This window comes from Hyaena hyaena, unplaced genomic scaffold (genome assembly GCF_003009895.1).
Source record: "Hyaena hyaena isolate Hyena2069 unplaced genomic scaffold, ASM300989v1 scaffold_1207, whole genome shotgun sequence".
In the NCBI taxonomy this organism is placed as follows: Eukaryota; Metazoa; Chordata; class Mammalia; order Carnivora; family Hyaenidae; genus Hyaena; species Hyaena hyaena.
Genome location: NW_024081838.1, coordinates 289,692 through 309,420, shown reverse-complemented (window position 1 = coordinate 309,420; position 19,729 = coordinate 289,692). Strand labels below are relative to the sequence as shown.

Below are 19,729 nucleotides of genomic sequence, written 5' to 3'. Positions count from 1 at the left end.
AAAATCATCAGTTGAAAATGAAATATGGCCCAACGGTCTCTTTGGTAGCACTTATAGGGAAGCCCACATACAGGTTGTTTTAATGAATTTCCTTATTTTACAAAGCTGAATTTAGTTAGTGGGTTCATGTGTTGATGGAAACGATGTTTAAAAAAAGATTGTTAATTTTCTTTCTAATAGGATGGTGGTATGTTAGGGACATAAATGTGTTTCTGCTAATGAGATTGTATTTAATATTTTGAAGGTCTCTGTTTTCATCAGATCCTTGAGTACTTAAGGGCACACACATCCTCTCTCCAGACATTCTCTCCCCCTCTAACCTTGCTGACAGCTAATTTTGTACAAGCTGAGGTCTTCTTTGGCCATTTGTTTCTAAAGCTGAAGAAATAAGTGGCCAATTGCATGCACAAAAATCCAAATATGGGTACCATTAGTTTGTGGGCATAAAATCTCATGCACTTCAAAAGGACTCCTGATTGGGTCTCTGAAATCTTGGCCCCAATGGTTCATACTACTATATATTTATACAGTCATAACTCTTTGCATTTTTGTATTGGTTTAAAATGTCTCCCCCTTTTTTTATTGTGATTTAGTAACACTGCTTGAATTAGACATCTGTATAACATCTGCAAGACTAGAGTTTCTTGATATTTTAAATGATACCAGCTCTTAACTAAAATTTCAAAAAGAGAGACATAAATTCTATGTTATATATTTAAACACTGAATGAATCAAAGCTGTGATTTCTGAAATAGAGAATGACATATGTTTTAGGGAATGACATTCTGAGGAATAAATACCACTTTTGGGAGAAGTTATTTGGTTTATAATTATAGCTTTATATTTAATGCAAGTTAGATTTCAGCCATCAAATGAGTCAGATTGGCTGACACAAAGAAATTCAACTCTGTGACTTAGGGCCATAGTGAGATGTAAAATCATATAGATAGCACTAATTCCTGACTCTATACTGTTATAAAATAAAGTAATTTTCACTTAAGAAGAAAAAAATACATCATATTTTCAACATTAGAACTACTCAAGTATAAGCTGTCATATTCCCTTGCTACAAATAAAATATGATAAAATTTTTTATTGATATATCATAAAATGCATTTGGAGTTATTTTCCTCCAAGGTAATTAGCATTCAAAAATCATTGTATAAATTTCTTCTTTCTCCAGATTAGAATTATTTTCTCTTTCTTAAGCAAAAACTTTTATTCTTAGGCTGTGTCTTATAGTTAGATTATTTTCTAAAGGCTAAAAATCAACTTAAAAAAACAAAAACAAGTCACGCAAAATGATATTAGCTAGTGTTATTGAAAAGACATGTAGACCATCATTTCATTGGCAAGATGAAAAAACAAATCCTGTTCTGCTAAATAATTGTAATGTGCTGTGAAAATAAGATTTCAGAACTAATCTATGGCCATGCAAGTTAAGGTTGGAGTTCCTAAATAAACTTCCTCCCAATGTTGTCCACCTTGACAACTTCTTTCAGCAGGAGGGAGTCCCACCATCACGGGAGGAAATCATCTCTGGCAACAAAAAATTCATTCTTGCAAACTGTTCTTCATGATCTCACTCTTTTGTTTGGAATCTTTAGATCTTTAGGACCATAAGGGTGGAGCAGGTACCCCTGGTGGATTGTGCCCTGACTGCTCACAGTCTTCCGTGGAAAGGAGGAGGGCTTGGATCTTGGCTTTAGTTGAGCAATCATTTTTAAATCATCTTAGACACTGAATGATGACTAATGGACAATCTCTGCTCTGGACAAACATACAATCTAGGTCAGTCATCGTTAAAAACTAACTGCTAAGACACGTTCACTATATTAATACACACCCACTGTCGTGTATGTATCTATACTCCTATATTGATGTATTGTTTGTTATACAACAAAAATAAGAATGATAGACAGACATAAATGTATATATTTTAATCTTTACTGGCTTCATCTTGGAGACTTTTCCATGCCACTCCATCCCCTTACTCAGATGCATCAATTCACTTTGAACACTACTGATTGGAGAAAGAGAGAGAAATTAAACACTTGAAACACAATGAAGTAAGTGCTATGGTAGACATGTGCCTCAAGTATTCTGAGAGCACAGCAGAGAAGCTAATCAGAGGGTGGGGTGGTAAGAAGAGGCTTCCTGGAGAGGAGAATACAGCGTCGGGAGAATTGGACCAAGATGAGAAGACTTTTAGGAGAAGAGGACAGCAGGGACAGGGGTGTGGAGCCCTGCAGCAGCATTATGGGCTTGAAGTGAAACCAGGAGACTGGGAGGAGGTGGGGGAGAGGAAGGGCCAGATTATGGGGGCCTAGAAGGGTCAGATTACAAGGCCTGGTATTGTCAGGCTAAGGGACATGGGCTTGACTGGGGAGTCAACTTTGGGGTCTTCTCTAAAGAAGTCTGGCTACTCAAGTGACCAGAAGGTCCCTATTCAAAGGCAGCCTCTCCTGTTAAGGACCAGGCATGGAGACAGCTTCATGACAGGGCCTGGCAAAAGTTACAGCAAATTTAATGAACAGAAAAAGATACTACTTCTTGAGGAATCTCAGTACCGTATCTTCAACTTTATGTTGATGAACTTTTGACTTGGTTCAATAGGAGGAACAGAATTAAGTTGTTTTATGATTCTCATAAAATGTCATCCGATAAAAAAAATCCTAAACTAGACACATGGGTGTCTCCTTTGTATGTGAGAGTATATATCTCATTTAGCTGAGAATCATAAATCATACCACCTGACATGTCATAATGGGTAAATCCCTCCCTATGCAGCGACTGTAATTTATTATTTATAACACATGTTCAAGAACAGGGATATGCCCACGCTTGTTAACTGTGCATGCCAAATTGCAATTTGTACTGCTCATTTGTGAAACTCATTTCCCATTCAAGTTGTGGTGTGAAGTTCACGGCAAGGGTAGAAAAGCTCCTGAGTGTTTTCTTAGACTTTTTAGATGAAGGGAGACTTGGGGTCATGAGGCCAGATGGGCAACTAGGAATCTCAGAGAAGATACTCCCTGTTCCTCTTATCATTTTGGAGGCATTTTTGGTCCCCACCTTTGGACTGCTCCCACTAGTCTCCACTGAAAGAAGAGGGCTGAGGAAGGAGAGATACAGGGAAAGTGGACAGTGGACCAAGATGTCTCATTCCAGGTCTGTTCTAGAATCAAGCAGCATTCAACACTGTAGTTCCAATTTTGCATTGTGATTCTCCTGCTTCTATTAATGCTCAATATATGCGAGACATGAGCCATCATTCTCTTGGATTATTTTTCAATTAAAGTAAATGATTTAAAACTAGGCAGTTCTTTGGCTCACATAATCTACGCACCATGTAGAAATTATAGTGCTAAGTGAATTGATAGTGTGAACAAGTCAGACTCTCTGTCCTTGTGCAGTTGACAATCTGGGAAGACTGACATCAAAGAATTAATTACATACTTAGCATTGAAATATTTGTGGAAACTGGCATGGAAGAAAAGCACAGAGTACTATGAAAATGTATAATAAAGAAACAAATCAGAGGCTTAAGAAAGGCTTTCTGGTACAAGTAACTTTTCGGCTGATATCTGTAGATGAATATGGATTCACGAGGCAAAAAGCAGAGGGTGAAGAGAAAAGCAACTGATTAATCAAAAAATTTCACATCTTAAGATAATGCATGAATTACATGTGTTACAGTTCATACTAATGAAAAAGTCCTATAGTACCTTGATTTTTTTTGTATAAGGATAGTTTAAATAAGCATATACTCATGCATATGAGTTTTTTTAAGCATATACTTAAAAAAAAATATCAAAGAATTTTTTTTTAAGTGAAGTGATATCTGAGGTAATAGTCACCTTTTGTGTCGCCGGATGGACAGATCTTTAGTTCAGGCTGTGAAATGGCTTCAATGTAGTCAGAGGAAACAGGCTGTAACCCACAGGCTTCCTCTGGGTGAATCAGCAAACCACAATCCTGCATTAAAATGATAGAAATTAACTGTAATTAACATGACCGATAGTAATGAAATATCAAGAATAAGACTTTTTTGTACCAAATAAACTTTACAGATAAAAAGGAGCAATTGCTTACCTTCTCATGGTATTGGCTTATTAGTAGTTGTTTGTATTAGAAGTAACTACTTGCATTGAGGGATTAATATAAATTCAAATGGCAATTTAATCTTTATTTTGGCGTTAATATTCATTATTGCATTAACACTGTCACTGACATTATTATTGCTCGATCAGTTTTTAAAGAAAAGGATGCAAGTTTTACTTTAAAAACATATTTGTGTTGTTGATTTATTAAAAACATACTATATTTGAAGACCATATATCAAGTGAATAAAAAGCCATTAATGGGAAAAAATGGGAAATATTTGAGGAGAATTAAAAGATAAATTCCATTTTAATTCACAGTTATTATGGACCCATGATATGCCAGAAATGGAATCAAATATATATATTTTATTCAATACATGTTCATGTATTTCTAAAAGTAGGTAACATCTCACTGCAGTGAATATCATTGTAGAGGCATGATATGTACAAAGCAATGCGTTCTCTCATCTGACACGTGCCGTGGAAAGCAGCAGTTTGGCTCTCCAAAATCTCTCTTCAACTCTCCTCTGCTCTGGCGGGACAGAACATTTACATTTTTGCTTAACTTTTTCTTCTTCCCTTCTTCCCTTCCTCCCTTCTTCCCTCCCTTCCTTCCTTGCTTCCTTCCTTGCTTCCTTCCTTCTTTCTTCCTTTCCTTACTTCTTTACTTCCTCTCTCCCTTTTCCCTCCTACTCTGTCTCATGCACATGCATGCTCTCTTTCTATTGAGGGAAAATTGATATATAACATTATATGCATTGCAAATATGGACATTACAATTCAACATGTGTACACACTACAAAGTGATCTCTTAGCTTATTCTCATAAGGTATTGGTACCTATACCTGGCCTGTGTCCCTCCCTACTCCCTCACCTGATTCCACTGCCTCCCTTCTCATCAGGCTCTCTCAGTCTATCACATTTTAGGGTCGGTAAAAATGTTATCATTTCCATTGGGAATGCTTTCCCTCTAATTTTTCCTGGAGAGAATCTTTTTGTGTTTTAGCTCTCTGCAAGGCCTTCTTGAAACTCTAGCACGATCATGTAGCCTCACCCTTGTCTATGTCATCCCCATTTGTTTCCTTCACACCCTTCACCATTTGTGATAATTTGTTATTTATGTCTTTTCCACTAGGCTGAATACTCCATGAGAGCAAATAATTATTTCACTCACACGTATACCAAGTCCTTACCATATAGTAGGCAAATATTTATTGAATGTATAATGGGTTAGGCTTAATTGTCTCCCACTTCATATCATAAATTCTCAGTAATGGAGAGAAATAATTGGTTTGACCTCTTTCTTCTTTGCTCTGTAACTTTCTCTGATGAGCAATTTCTAGTCACCTTCCCTCACCCTCTCACATATCCTTAGATCCAACTCAGATTTCCACATCTCATATGAGAAGGTCCAGGAGAGTAAGGATCAAAAGGAACGAGGGTGATGTTCAGACTTCTTAATATCTTGATTTGGATACATATTTACATTTTTAAATTCATGACTGAAACTGGGATTTAGAATACTGACTAAAGAGTAGGAAAATGATTTGTATTAAAGTGCTCATTATAAAAAAGCAATTAAAATATCACATAGTTAATAATAATGTTGTGAGTTTTCATCTGAATGAACATCTATATATGATGTGTTTGTGTGTGTGTGTGTGTGTGTGTGATATCTATTTATATATTTATCTTTGGTGCAAGCTGGACCTTTAATAAGGCTAGAAAAAAATGACATTAAGCATCTATGGGATTGCAAAAAATGTTTACATTAAACATTAGGGAAGACAATGAGAAATATTATACACTGTTAATGGGATTGCAAATTAGTTCAGCTACTTTTGGAGGAAAGTTTATACTAAAATAAAAAAAATCACAGACTCCATAGCCTTGCCGTCAGACTTCTTAGAGTCTAGTCTACTGAAACCCTTATGTAATGCATAAGGAGAGACATAAATGAACTAACTAATAAGGAGAGATTTCTAAGACATGTGATTAAGAAAACAACCAAAGAAATGCTTTGTTACCAAACAACATACGCCATGTGAAACACACCGTGAACATGCCACCAAGTCACTTAAACTCACGCACTTCAGACTGAGATGTTGTGTTCAATATTTTAATAAAAAGATACCTTTCACTGCATATCTATGTATGTGTATAGATATAGGTAGATGATGATGATGATGATCATGATAGACAGATCGGTAATAAATAGACAGTAGATTGATTCATGCAAATAATGTTGAGACATTTCCAAAACTCTGGATTTAGATAAACCTCTGCCTGAGGTTTGTTTGGTGTCTCTCTGGTGTATGTATGTGTGTGTGTGTTTATGGACAAATCCTAATATTCACCCAGAAGGCATTAGAAAGTCCAGACCACAGCTGACAGAGTCTCAGCTATTCTCTGTTGAAGCCCAACATGTAATTGACATGGATCGATCACAGAGAAAAATGTACTGTTACATGCGCTGATGGCTTGTCATGTGGGGGGCCTAGCTCAGTCTCTGATGAGTGGGTTTGGGCTATTTGAGGTAAGTTAGTCACAGGGGCTTTTCTGAGGTAACAACATCTGAACTGAATGAGTAATGAGAAAAATCAGGGAATGAGAATTATAAGAAGAAAGGCCATCAGATAAGGCAGGAAAAGGATTTATCTGATCAGTAAAAAAAGAAAGCCATTTTTAAGGAATGCATATGCTGACAATCTACATTAAATTTTTTTTTAATGTTTTATTTTTATTTTTGAGAGAGAAAGAGAGACAAAGTGCGAGTGGGGGAAAGGCAAAGAGAGAGGAGACACAGAATCTGAAACACGCTCCAGGCTCTGAGCTGTCAGCACAGAGCCCTATGCGGGGCTCGAATGCAGGAACAGGGAAATCATGACGTAGGCCAAAGTCTGACGCTCAACCAATTGAGCCACCCAGGCGCCCCTGATAATCTACATTTTAATGATCAAATCATGGAATCTTTCTTGAGATAGCACCTCCGAGCTTGTCTACTTCAAACTCCTGCTCAGAGGCAGAACAATTAATTCATAATGTGGTCCTAAGCATTTTTGAATGCATCTTCAAAGTGGAAAAGTATTAATACCTAGAACGTGCAAAGTGCCACCCTGAGAATGCAAATCCCTGACCTCAAGTGGCATAGTCTAGCTCATTGTCAGAAGCGTCTTCCTAATCCTGTACTGAAATCTACATCTCATTTGTTCTAATTATCTTCATAGCTGCAGCTTAGAAAAAGTTTACTGTAATAATACGGAAGCTTGTTCTGACTTCAAAGCTTCTGAAACAAATGGACAGCAATAGAGCATGGTAATCTTTTAAAATGTTCAGTCAGTTAAGTGTCCAGCTTCGGTTCAGGTCACGATCTTGTGGTTCATGGGTTGCAGCCCTGTGTCAGGATCTGTGCTGACAGCTTGGAGCCTGGAGTCTGCTTTGTGGATTCTGCGTCTCCCTTTCTCTCTGCCCCTCCCCCATCTCATACTCTGTCTGTCTGTCTGTCTTTCTTTCTCTCTTTCTTGCAGACATAAATAAAACATTTAAAAAATTAAAAAATAAAATAAAATAGTTCAGTGTTTGCACTTTCTGAATACCCAGGATCCCACATAGAAGCCTTTGATATAAAAGTAAACATAATGTAGAACAAAGAAAAGCAGAGTGGGGGGCAGACTGAGTGACCACTCCCAGACTGGGTGAACTTCGGCCTGTCTTTGTGTCTGAATTATTACCTGGCATGGTGTTATTGCTGCCTCAGATGGAGGTTTCCATGGGCTACTGTTCTGTAACAGTTGGTAGGTCAGACATGTTAGGTGTAACTAAACAGCCATGACTCTAGGAAATTCTTTTTCTTTAAGTTTATTTATTTATTTTTGAGAGAGAGAGTGGGGAAGGGGTAGAGAGAGGAAAAGAAAGAATCCCAAGCAGGTTGCGCACTGTCAGTGTAGAGCCTAATGCGGGGCTTGAACTCACAGACCATGAGATCATGACCTGAGCCAAAACCAAGAGTCAGACATTTAGCTGACTAATGCCACCGAGGCATCCCTACTCTAGTAAATTCTAAGATAGCACAGGAATCCAAGTGACATTGCAAAAGATAGACATAGCAGAGGGTAGGAGACAGAGAGGGGGATTTTAAGGTAAATGAAATTTAGTCATATCCTCTTTTCTGTAGTTTAGGTCAAAGAATATTCTATTGTATTCTGTGTTTCCTTTCAAATTTCTCCTCAGCAGTTAATCTTTGTTTGCAGTTCATAAATCTTAACCCTTTAGTTAAAGTCTTCGCTATTTTGGAAAGTCAACGCAGCCGGCTGATGTGGACATTGTTCATTTTCCAGCTGCAGCCAAACAATGTTACTCTTGAGGCTGAATGAGGCAAGCATATGGCTAAATACAGACCTGAGTTTGGAGACAGAGTTGAGGGAGTGAGGAGAAGAAAAATGGCATCCGTATAACTGGGTGGGCTCTGTGCAGAGTTTATGAAATAAGAGAATAGTGGCATACACACTGGGAAGAGCACCACTGTGTTAAGGGATCATATTTCCAAATTTTGGTTCCAGATTTGCCATGAACTGGCTGTATGATACTGAGTAAGTCACTTGATCTACAATTCCCAACATAAAATGAGGAAGGGTGGAAGAAAAAAAGGGTGGACATTGCATTAAATGATCTCTTAAGTACAGCAGCAATGTTAGGTGTTTACAGAATACCCTTTCTCCTTTCCTCTTTTCAAACAGAAAGACCTTTGTTTTGTTGTGCAGAGCAATCTATCTAGCAATTAAAAAAAAAAGATATTCTATTTCCCAGCCTTCTTTGTAGCTAGACCTAGCCATGCAACCCTATTCTAGCCAAAATAAATAAAATTAGTAAGTGAGTGTGGAAATTGGCTATGGATTTCTAGAGAAGTTTTGCTTCTCTGATATAAGCTTTGCCTCCTTGATGCCACACATTTTTGGCCATGTCTTGATTCTATTTGGAATGCAGATGTGAGGCTGAAGGGGGAGCAGCCCTGTTGTGACCATGAGGCAGTCATGAGCAGGAATTTGAAAGAGCCCAGGGCATAGATGAGGCTACAGAGATGCAGTGTCAACCTTGGGCGGTCCTCCTCTGTGCATCTTGCTATGGAAGGGAAACAGACTCATCCTTGGTCAAACCACTGTGGAGACAGAATACGCAGACAAACTTCTCTTTTCCTCTAAGAGTCTGTGAAACCTACTCTTCTCGGGCCATATGGCTCTTTTTGAGTACTGCCTTAGATGTTAAAAGTGCTTAACCCTTTTAAGGGTTAACTAGTAACAAAATTTAAACTATCTTGAAAGAAAGAATTCATTAGCATCTCTCATTTCTTCCTTCACTGGGGTGATTAGTGATTTGTTCAGGCTCAGGCATCTTCAGGAAAATGAATGACAGCCCTTTGGTCTTAAGTGTCATCTCTTGAAGCCTCAGAGTCTAAATACACAGAAAAGGTGGTATGTAGCAGAGTTGCTTAAAATGGTCTTAGCCCCAGAAAGCTCTAATTTAGACTACATCATTTTGCTGGAGGTTTCACAAATTCCTGACTGGATTTGTCATAGCTCTCGCCAGAATTCAATGCGATAATTATCAGGGATTTATTTCCTTGTTCAAACATGCGTAGAGTATATATGTTTAGTATACAATTTTAAAATTTTACTAACTTTTCATGAAATGTTGCAGTGATTAACAGAAGAATCTTAAGGTGCCCTTGGTTTTACCCCCATCCATGAATCCATGATCACTATTTCTTGTCCAATCTTTCTAGAAACCTATTTAATTCCTTAAAAACGTGTTTAGCCATAAAGGAATTAGCAGTATTTCTCATTTTAATGTGATATTGGCATTTTTTAGAGACTATTCGATCTGGTTGGTATTTTTAAATCTTACTTGCTTTTCTGGCCCCATGGAATCACCCCTTTAAGATGAAACAATGCTCTCCTTCTCTTACAAAATGATAAAAAATGCCCATCTAAATTTAAAACTGCACATTCACTCCCTATGGCACCCAGATCCTTCTGAGTTACCCACTTCTCCCTCTTCCACTGGACTGCTGCTTTTTCCTGGAAGCCAGTAGTGACTTCTCAACCCTGACAATCCTGGCACTGTTCCTAGGGAGGCAGAGTCTCTGTCTCTATCAAGACTGTTCTTTCCGACCAGAAATTAGGTTCCTAAAGGATCCTAAAATGTGTATGGAATCACAAAAGACCCCAAATAGTCACAGCAATTTTGAAAAAGAACAAAGCCAGAGTTTCCTGGTTTCAAACTATATTTTAAGCTATAGTAATCAAAACAGTATGGTACTAGCTCAAAACCAAACACATAGATCAATAGAATAGAATAGAATAGAATAGAATAGAATAGAATAGAACAGAACTCCCTAACCCCATCTATATATGGCCAATTAATCTATGACATAGGAGGCAAAAATATACAATGGGGAAATGATAGTCTCTTCAATCAATGGTGCTGGGAAAACTGGATAGATACATGCAAAGGAATAAAACTGGAGAACAATCTTACCCCAAATATAAAAATAAATTCAAAGTGAATTAAATAATTGAATTTATTAATGAATAAAACTCGTAGAAGAAAACATCGGTAAAAACTCTATGACACTGGTTTTAGCAATATTTTTTTGGGACCAGTCTTCTCAGGCAAGGGTAAGAAAAGCTGAAATAAACAAAAGGGATTATATTAAACTAAGAAGCTTTTGCACAGTGAAGGAAACTATCAATGAAATAAAAAGCAGCCTATTGAATGGGAGAAGATATTTGCAAATCATATATCCAATAAGGAGCTAATATACAAAATATATGAAGAACTCACATAACAGAATGTAAAAAAAAAAAAAATCACAAATAACCCAGTTAAAAAATGGGCAGAGGACTTGAATGAACGTATTTCCAAAGAAGATACATGGATGGTCAAAATGCGCACAAAAATATCTCAACATCACTAATTATCAGTGAAAAGCAAGTGAAAACTACAGTGAAATATCACCTCACACCTGTCAGATTGGCTATTCTCAAAAAGACAAAAAATAACAAGTGTTGACAAGGAAGTCGAAAAAAGGGAACCCTTGAACACTGCCGGTGGGAATGTAAACTGGTGCAGCCACTATTGAAAACACTATTGAAGTTCCTCAAAAAAAAAAATAAAATAAAAATAAAGCTACCATAAATTCCAGTAATTCCACTTCTGGATATTTGTCCAAAGAAAATGAAAATACCAATCCAAAAAAAATACATGTGCCTTTATGTTCATTGTGGTATTATTTACAACAGCTAAGGTATGAAAGAAACCTAAGTGTCCATTGATAGAAGAATGGATAAAGAAGAACCAATATGTATGTATGTTTAAATATGTATATGTATAATTTTATATAAATTATATAAATATATAATAGAATATTACTCAGCCATAAAAAAAAAGAATGAGCTCTCACCTTTTTCAACTACATGGATGGAGCTAGAGTGCATTATACTAAGTGAAATAAGTGAAAGACGAATACCATATGATTTCACTCATATGTAGAATATGAGTGAATCTAAAAACCAAATGTAGAATATGTAGAATCTAAAAACCAAAACAAATGAACAGATGAGACAAAGCAGAAACAGACTGATAGATACAGGAAACAAATAATTGGGGGACTTGAAAAATAGGTAAAGGGGATTAAAGGTATAAATTTTCAGTTATAAAATAAATGTTACGAAGACATAATGTATGCTCAAGGAATATAGTAAATGATATTGTAATGACTTTATAAAGTGACAGATAGCAACTTGACTTATCATGAGGATCATTTTGTAGTGTATAAAAATATCGCACCACTATGGTGTACACCTGAAACTAATAAAATACTGTATGTCCATTATATTTCCATTAAAAAAGAAAGAAATGAATTTCCTGAGGAGTTCATTCCACTATCTTGTTCCAAAAGCAATGAATTATTTTTTATCTTCACATTGTCTCTAAATTGAACAACTGCTTTCTTTGTATTGGGGTCAGCAAGCTATAAAATACTGAATAGTTCTTATGTGATTCACATTATTAGACATCTAATGAACATTTATAGAAAGTTAACTGAGGTATACATTAGCAATAAATAATTACAGCCTAATCCACCTGAAATCATTCTTTACATACCACATTGATCCTAAAACTGAACCTTTTCATTAAGAAAAGGGTGGAATGCCTATAAATTCATATGAAAGGAGATTTATATCCTTCATGGGAGGCATTCTGAAAACATCTTGCAAATATAATTATTCTGGTAAGACTTTATCCTACAGAAATACTTTATAAAGCCTGCAAGGAAATTTATTAGAGTGATTTGTATAGTAACAGAAAACTTGACACAACTCAAGTATCCATTAATAGGGAACTAATTAAATAATATCCATGTAATGGAATATTTTGTAATTCTTAGAAAAGAAGGGTACAGAGTAAAGATATGGAGAGGTACAAAAGATACTTTATTAAGAGTAGGTGGCAGGACATTACGTATACCAGGATCTTATTTAGTAAAAGAAAATGCTAAATATTATATATGCGTGACTATGCCTATATATTGCTGCGATGATGCACAGGTGACCCTGAACAGCAGCTCTATTAGGAGAGTAAGCATGGTAGGCCAGAGATGAAGAAGAAGCAAACTTCTTACTTATGTTTTTAAAGATTTTTCCATGAGTATGGGTCATGATTATATTTTTAAAAATACCTATTTAAGTGAAGAAAATAATATTTCAATTATTTAATGTGTATTTATTTTTGAGAGAGAGAAAGAAGGAGAGAGAGAGAGAAAAAAAACAGAGCTTGAGCAGGGGAGGGGCAGAGAGAAAGGGAGACAGAATCCAAAGCAGGCTCCAGGCTCCAGGCTCTGAGCTGTCAGCGCAAAGACCGACACAGGGCTCAAACCCACTAACCCACGAGATCAGGACCTGAGCCGAAGTTGGACGCTTAACCAACTGAGCCACCTAGATGTCCCTAGAAAATAATATTTAAAATGGAACAGTAAAAGGACAGAAAATCAGAAAAGCCCTGATAGGTCCTTTAAAGGTATATTGGTTTTCTGTGACTGCCGTGACAAACTGCATGGATTAGAACAACAGAAATGCATTGTCTCACATTCTGGAGACCAGAAGTCTGAAATCAGGATGCCGGCACATGTGGTTCTTCTTTCTGAGGGCTGTAAGGGACGAGGGACCACCCCAGTCACTTAATACTGCCCTGGGCTCACAGTGTTTGTAGTTTATCAGTGGAAACATAATCAAAAGGGAATAGATGGAGTAAATGTTCCAGTAGAAAGATAAGCAGCTGCCACATTTGGGAACTGAGTGAAAACATGGCCATTCAAGTTCAGAGTGGATGGTGTTTGAGTATCAAGATAGGAAGTGGGTTGAAATCAGCAGAATTATTCTGGAATCATGATTTTCATCCTTGGTTCATTCTAATGACACAAATTCAGAATCATGACAATGAATTAAGCTTCTTCAATGTTGAAAACTTCTTATCGGATATGTCTGTAAGCTCTATCCCCTTAAAAACTTACGAAATTTGCTACTAAGTAGATGTTCTTTTAAGAAACAGTATACAGTTGGGGTGCCTGGGTGGCTCAGTCAGTTAAGCTTCCAACTTCAGCTGAGGTCATGATCTTGTGATTTGTGAGCTCAAGTCCTGTGTCTGGCTTGGAGCCTGGAGCCTGTGTAAGATTCTGTGTCTATGTCTCTTTCTAATCCTCTCCCGTTCTCACTCTGTCTGTTTCTCAAAAATAAATAAGCATTAAACAAAATTTTTAAAAAAAAATTTTAAAAATTTTAATGTTTTTATTTATTTCTGAGAGAGAGAAAGACAGTGTGAGCAGGGGAGGGTCAGAGAGAGAGGGAGGTACAGAATCTGAAACAGGCTCCAGGCTCTGAGCTAGCTGTCAGCACAGAGCCTGACGCGGGGCTCGAACCCACAAACAGTGAGATCATGACCTGAGCCAAAGTCGGACACTTAACTGACTGAGCCACCCAGGCGCCCCTAAAAAAATTTTTTTTTAAAGAAACCGTATACAATTAAATATTTTTTTTACTGAGGAGCAGGAGGCACTTTTACTTTTATTTACAGTTTGTTCTAATAAAACATTTGCAGTGAATAAACTTTACCTATGCAATTCCCTTCATTTGAATTTTAATGCAGATGAGTAACTAGCAAAGTCATCCTACTTTGTGCAGGAGGGATGGCTAGTAAGATTGCTTTAAAAATTGGTCCTTTTCGGGGCGCCTGGGTGGCTTAGTCGGTTAAGCGTCCGACTTTCGCTTAGGTCATGATCTCGCGGTTCGTGGGTTCGAGCCCCGCGTCAGGCTCTGTGCTGACTGCCAGCTCAGAGCCTGGAGCCTGTTTCAGTCTGTGACTCCCTCTCTCTCTGACCCTCCCCTGCTCACGCTGTCTCTCTCTCTCTCCTAGAAATAAATAAAACATTAAAAAATTAAAAAAGAAAGAAAGAAAAATTGGTCCTTTTCAATGTTTGATGCTCCTGTTTTAATGAGAGTTTATAAATAGGTTTTTAATTTAATGGCTTTTAAGGGATAATGGCACTTGGTGTTGGGTAGCAGAATTGTAAACACAGCTTGACTTGCTATTTGTGTTTGAAATTCATAGTCTTACGTGTAACCAATTAGGACCCACCTAATAACGAGCCATCAATAGGATAACACAATTGTGTGTTTCTTTCCTTACATATCAGCTGAAAAGTGGCCATATATTATACTACCTGGGACTATTAAGCTAGTCCCCAGTGAACTCAGGAAAAGGGGAAATTGCAACAAATTATAAACAGATGAATTAGTTCTACTCTATTAAATTTATTAATATGACATCAATATTTGGAATACTTCTATATTTCTCATGCATTCCAAATCCCTGAACTAATATGCAATTTTCTCTTTTTTAACCTAGATGGCCTCTTACTTAACTAGGATGGGGCCAGTTTGATCCTGTTTGCTGGAGTCTGTTCTGAAAGGTACCCTGTATTCCCAATTTAGCAATGAATATGAATGTCTGGGTCCGTGGAATGGGGTCTGGAAATGAAGTGAAATGGAGACTGTGAGGAGACGGATGCTTCCCACTTCCGGTGAGCTGGGAACCCCCAGGAAAGCAGCCTTTGTTGTGGTCTTTCAGCACTGCTGGTTTGGGTTGCAGATGGAATCCAGAGGGTAGATGTGAATGCAAATGAAAAGAAAGAATGAATTTATAGGTTTCGATATTTGAAAAAGTTCAGTTCTTTTTGATTTGTGAACAAAGAAGTGTGGAATTGGAACTGAATGCACGACCACGGGGTCTTTCGTGTTTCGAAGCATCTGGATCAGTTTGGGGAGTGACAGAGCAACAGTCACAGCAACTAGAAAAGGTTGTTTCATATTTCGAAGGGGCAAACTTATTATTTGTAGACTGAAGCAGAAATAGTAGTGCTTGGAAAGAGGCAGGAGGCTACAGAGATATTTTAAAGAAGAACTTTCCATTGATGTTCACTTACCAATAACAGGGACACCAATTACAACAATGTTTGCCACATATTAAGTAGCAGGCAGGTCTTCCCAGGAAATACTGACCACTCATAGTGAGTATATCATCCGATGAATTTCAGCAGGGACTGTCCCACTTGTCAATAGCCCACTAATAAAACACATGAGGTTGTGATCCTTAAAAATGTAGCTTTGGTAGGGAATCATTTGTCTGAGTGGCACAAATAGAGTTGAATATTTAAAATTTTTTTTAATGTTTTTATTTATTTCTGAGAGAGAGAGAGAAAGCGTGAGCGGCGGGGGGGGGGGGGGCAGAGAGAGAGGGAGACAGAATCTGAAGCAGGCTCCAGGCTCTGAGCTAGCTGTCAGCACAGAGCTCGACACGGGGCTCGAATCCACAAACAGTGAGATCATGACCTGAGCCGAAGTCGGACCCTTAACCGACTGAGCCACCCAGGCGCCCCTAGAGTTGAATATTTTAAAACAGCATGCAGTTACGGTAGTTTGGGGCACCACAAGGCCACTTCCTGCCTACATTCATCTTGTTGACTGTTAAACAAACACATCTACACCCACACACACCCACACACACCCACACATGCACACGCAGGTGCTCACACACAATGACCCTTAGAATTGTGGAATTTTGAAACTTAAAGGGAACTTATATCAAGTGACACGTGAAATAAGGTATAAAAGAATGATCTCACTACATGTCTTAAGTTATAAATTCCACCTCTTTGGGGGCTTTAGTAGTAATTATTTAGCATTAACAGTATTTTTAAAGACCACCTACTGATCATCTTTGTATACATCCACAGTCAAGCTCAAAGCATGTGAAATGTGGCTAAATTCTGTTCAGAAGAAACTGTGGCTGCATTTAACACCAAACATCCAAGCTACTATGACATTCTAAGATCAAAAGTTAATATTAATTTTTAGTGTAAACGTATCCTAACAATGCAAGTATTAAACAGCTATGAAAATAATGGTGCTATAACAGGACAGTGCTTTCTATGTATAGTTTTATATGTTTATATATGCTAATCAGGCTTTTAAAAAATACTCTAGGAGCAATTTAAAGGTCACTCCCCTAAGTCATTATTACACGGGGAAAAATGTGACTTCATGGTGGAGAAGCCCAGTCAATAGTACTCTCAGTAAGTGATTAAGAGAAACACATTACTTCTGCAGACTTGTTGCCACAAATGTATAAGTTCAATTAATCAGAGGAAACATCAGTCCTATTCCAAATTGAGAGCCATCCTACCAAATAACTGATCTACATTCTCTAAAAGTGTCAAAGTCCTGAAAAACACGGAAAGGCTGTGGGACTGCCACAGATTTGAGAAGCTTACTAAGAAACATGATAACTAGAAGCAATTTGGGATCCTGGAACAGGAAAAAAAATGTTAGAAAAACTAATGAAATCCATATAAGGTGTTTGGGTAAGCAAATATATTATACCAATATTAATTTTTTTAGTATTTTTAAAAGTTTTATTTCTTTTGAGAGAGAGAAAGAGTCCTAAGCAGGCCCCATGCTGTCCGTGCAGAGCTTGATGTTGGGCTCGATCCCCCGAAGTGTGAGACCATGACCTGAGCCGATCAGGAGTCAGACGCTTAACTGACTGAGCCACCACATGGCCCTAATTTCTTAGTATTGATAGTATTGATAAAGTACCATGGACATGTGAAATGTGAATATTAGGAGAAGCTAGATGAAGGGGATTTGGGAACTTTCTGTAATTTTCTGTAAAAATTAATTTTACAAGTGAAAAGATAGTCTAATCCAATTTGATAGTCATATTTCAGGGTTTTCTTGAAGGGCAAAAATGTATTAACAGTAGAAGGGTGTTCTAACCATGAGAAAGCTTTTAAACAGTGTTGTCGAAGTGTCTTAGCAGGGCAATGGCACAGGGCAGGGTACTGCTGGCATCTAGGGGTGTCCTGTGGCAGAAACTGAAATCTACAAGCACTGTGCTCTTTAAAAATGTGGGAATTGTGAGAGGATAGTCTACAGGCTAAAGCAGAGTGGAGGTACAGCTACTGATTTGTGGACTACCCTTGGGGGAGGGCACCAATCTCCTGGTGAGCTGGCAAAGAGAAAGGGAAATACTCTTAAGAGAGAACCTGGTTATGCCAAGCACCAGGGGTAGGCACTTCATATACACGACTGCACTGGATCTTGACAACTGGTTGAACATTCATTCGACAGATGAGGAAATGAAGACTTGCTGAATTTGGGGAAGCTTTCCTGAAGTCAGACAGTTTAATAAGTAGAGGAGCTAGAGTTTGCATCCTGGGTCTATGTTTCAACCCATGCTTCACAGACTGAAAAACAAAACAAAATAAGAGAAAACACACCATGCTAAGAAATGAAGATCATATTTACGAAACATTTCCAGACCAATTAACTCTTCATCAGAGGAAACCTTTTTCATGGCTACAGATGGCATCTCTAAACATAACCAGCTGTACGTTAAAATGCTTACAGTTGGTCAAAAGTGGGACTACACAAGAATGTGAGCGATTCGGGTCAAATCTATTCTCTCCAATGGAAAAAGAAAAAAAAGCCTCAAAGCACCTTTCCAGCTCATGCTTGGTCACTCAAATATTTTTTAGGTTTTAGTAACAGTGCATTAGGAAGTCACTTATTAACTAAAGACTTAAAATTAATTCCAATGGCAGACAATAAACAGTTATTTACATATTATGGCCTATCATCAAGGAAAATATCTGTTTTAATATGATTTTCAAAATTGTCAGGACTCATATGTCATGTGTTTTTAGTTCTCCAAAGAAGTTTATAGTTTATGACATTTATTCGCTTGTTTTTTTCAACTGATTCCTTTAGCAGACATTTGTTCAGCATCTACATGAGCTAGCCACAGCCACTGCCTCCTGGAGTTCTGGTAGAGAAAACAGATATGTAAACACACGATTGCTGTGGAAAGCGCTAAGTGCTGTAATGAAGATTGTTCTGGACAGTGTTGGCACAATGGATGTGATCGACTCTGCTTTACAAAGGAGATTACGACCTGAAGTACACTGGCATTTACCAGGCAGATGGGGGCTGACGGAAACCCAGGGGCAGGGGCAAGGGGGGCAAAACAGTTGATTCTCTGCAGTTCTAAGGCCTACAAAGGAGCGAGCACCCTGTGTATCTGAGGGCTAACTGCACCCTGATTTATAAATTGCTGATTTTTCTTCCCTGCTGTGACTATTATCAGATTGGGATTCAGTCCTTAGCCATAAAATACACAAGACAATGTGGAACACACTGAGAATAGATTTTGATCACTTGTGTTTGGGGACAGTGTAAATCATATGGTGGCAGTTACCAAACTCTAAAGCAGTTTGTTCACAGTGTAAGCCAGCCATATCAGTTCAGGCTTTGATACTGCCAGTTATCATCAAGTTTGCCCAGCGAGAAGCTGGCATTCTGCTGTGGAAAATGTGCTATCTTCCTTGGCATGCATGGCAGATTTAAGTGTGGCCCATTCTCATGGAGGAAATTAGGACTCTGGGATCCCAGTTACAAGAGAAGGTGTCCTGGAGAAATTTTAAGATAGAAGTTGTCATTTAGCCGGTCTTAAAGTCCCCATAGGTTTTAAATTAGCTCATTATTTCCTGAACTTGAATGCTGTAGCTGTGATTTGATCATTACTGTTAGGCGGTTGTCACAATTCACTGTGTGGGATGAAGTGACTCTTTCATTTGAAGCCAACTCTGGAGAGCGAGTCCTTATAGATCGCATATCTCTAAGTCACTACAACTCTAGCCTCAAAGGCCCCTGTTATGTGTCTCGCCTCCGGTTGTCTCTCTCCACTCAGCTAAAGCCATTGGGTCTTCTCTCCTTGGCCACACACTCAGTGGACTTGTCTTCTACCACTGCTTCTCAATAATCCACAAGCACATGGCATTTCAAGCTGATTGCCAGAATATGTCGCTTCTCTGCATTAGTCCACAGCTGTTCTGGGATCCTGCTGTCACCAATCAGATACGCTTGCTTCGTCCAACAGAGCCAAGTTATAACTAACATTGCTTTAAAGTCAGAGGCCTGGCTTTGTTCTAGAACTCTGCAGTTGTTGCCCTG

The 19,729-nt window shown here is 38.0% G+C and overlaps 1 protein-coding gene across 1 annotated transcript in view; it reads right to left on the bottom strand.

Annotated features, from left to right (window-relative positions):
• Window positions 1-19,729, bottom strand: part of CPED1 (cadherin like and PC-esterase domain containing 1) — a 282,813-nt gene that overhangs the window by 48,461 nt on the left and 214,623 nt on the right. The window contains exon 16 of the mRNA XM_039222864.1: window positions 3,861-3,978. Coding sequence (XP_039078795.1) covers window positions 3,861-3,978 — 118 coding nt within the window. The remainder of the gene's footprint in view (window positions 1-3,860; window positions 3,979-19,729) is intronic.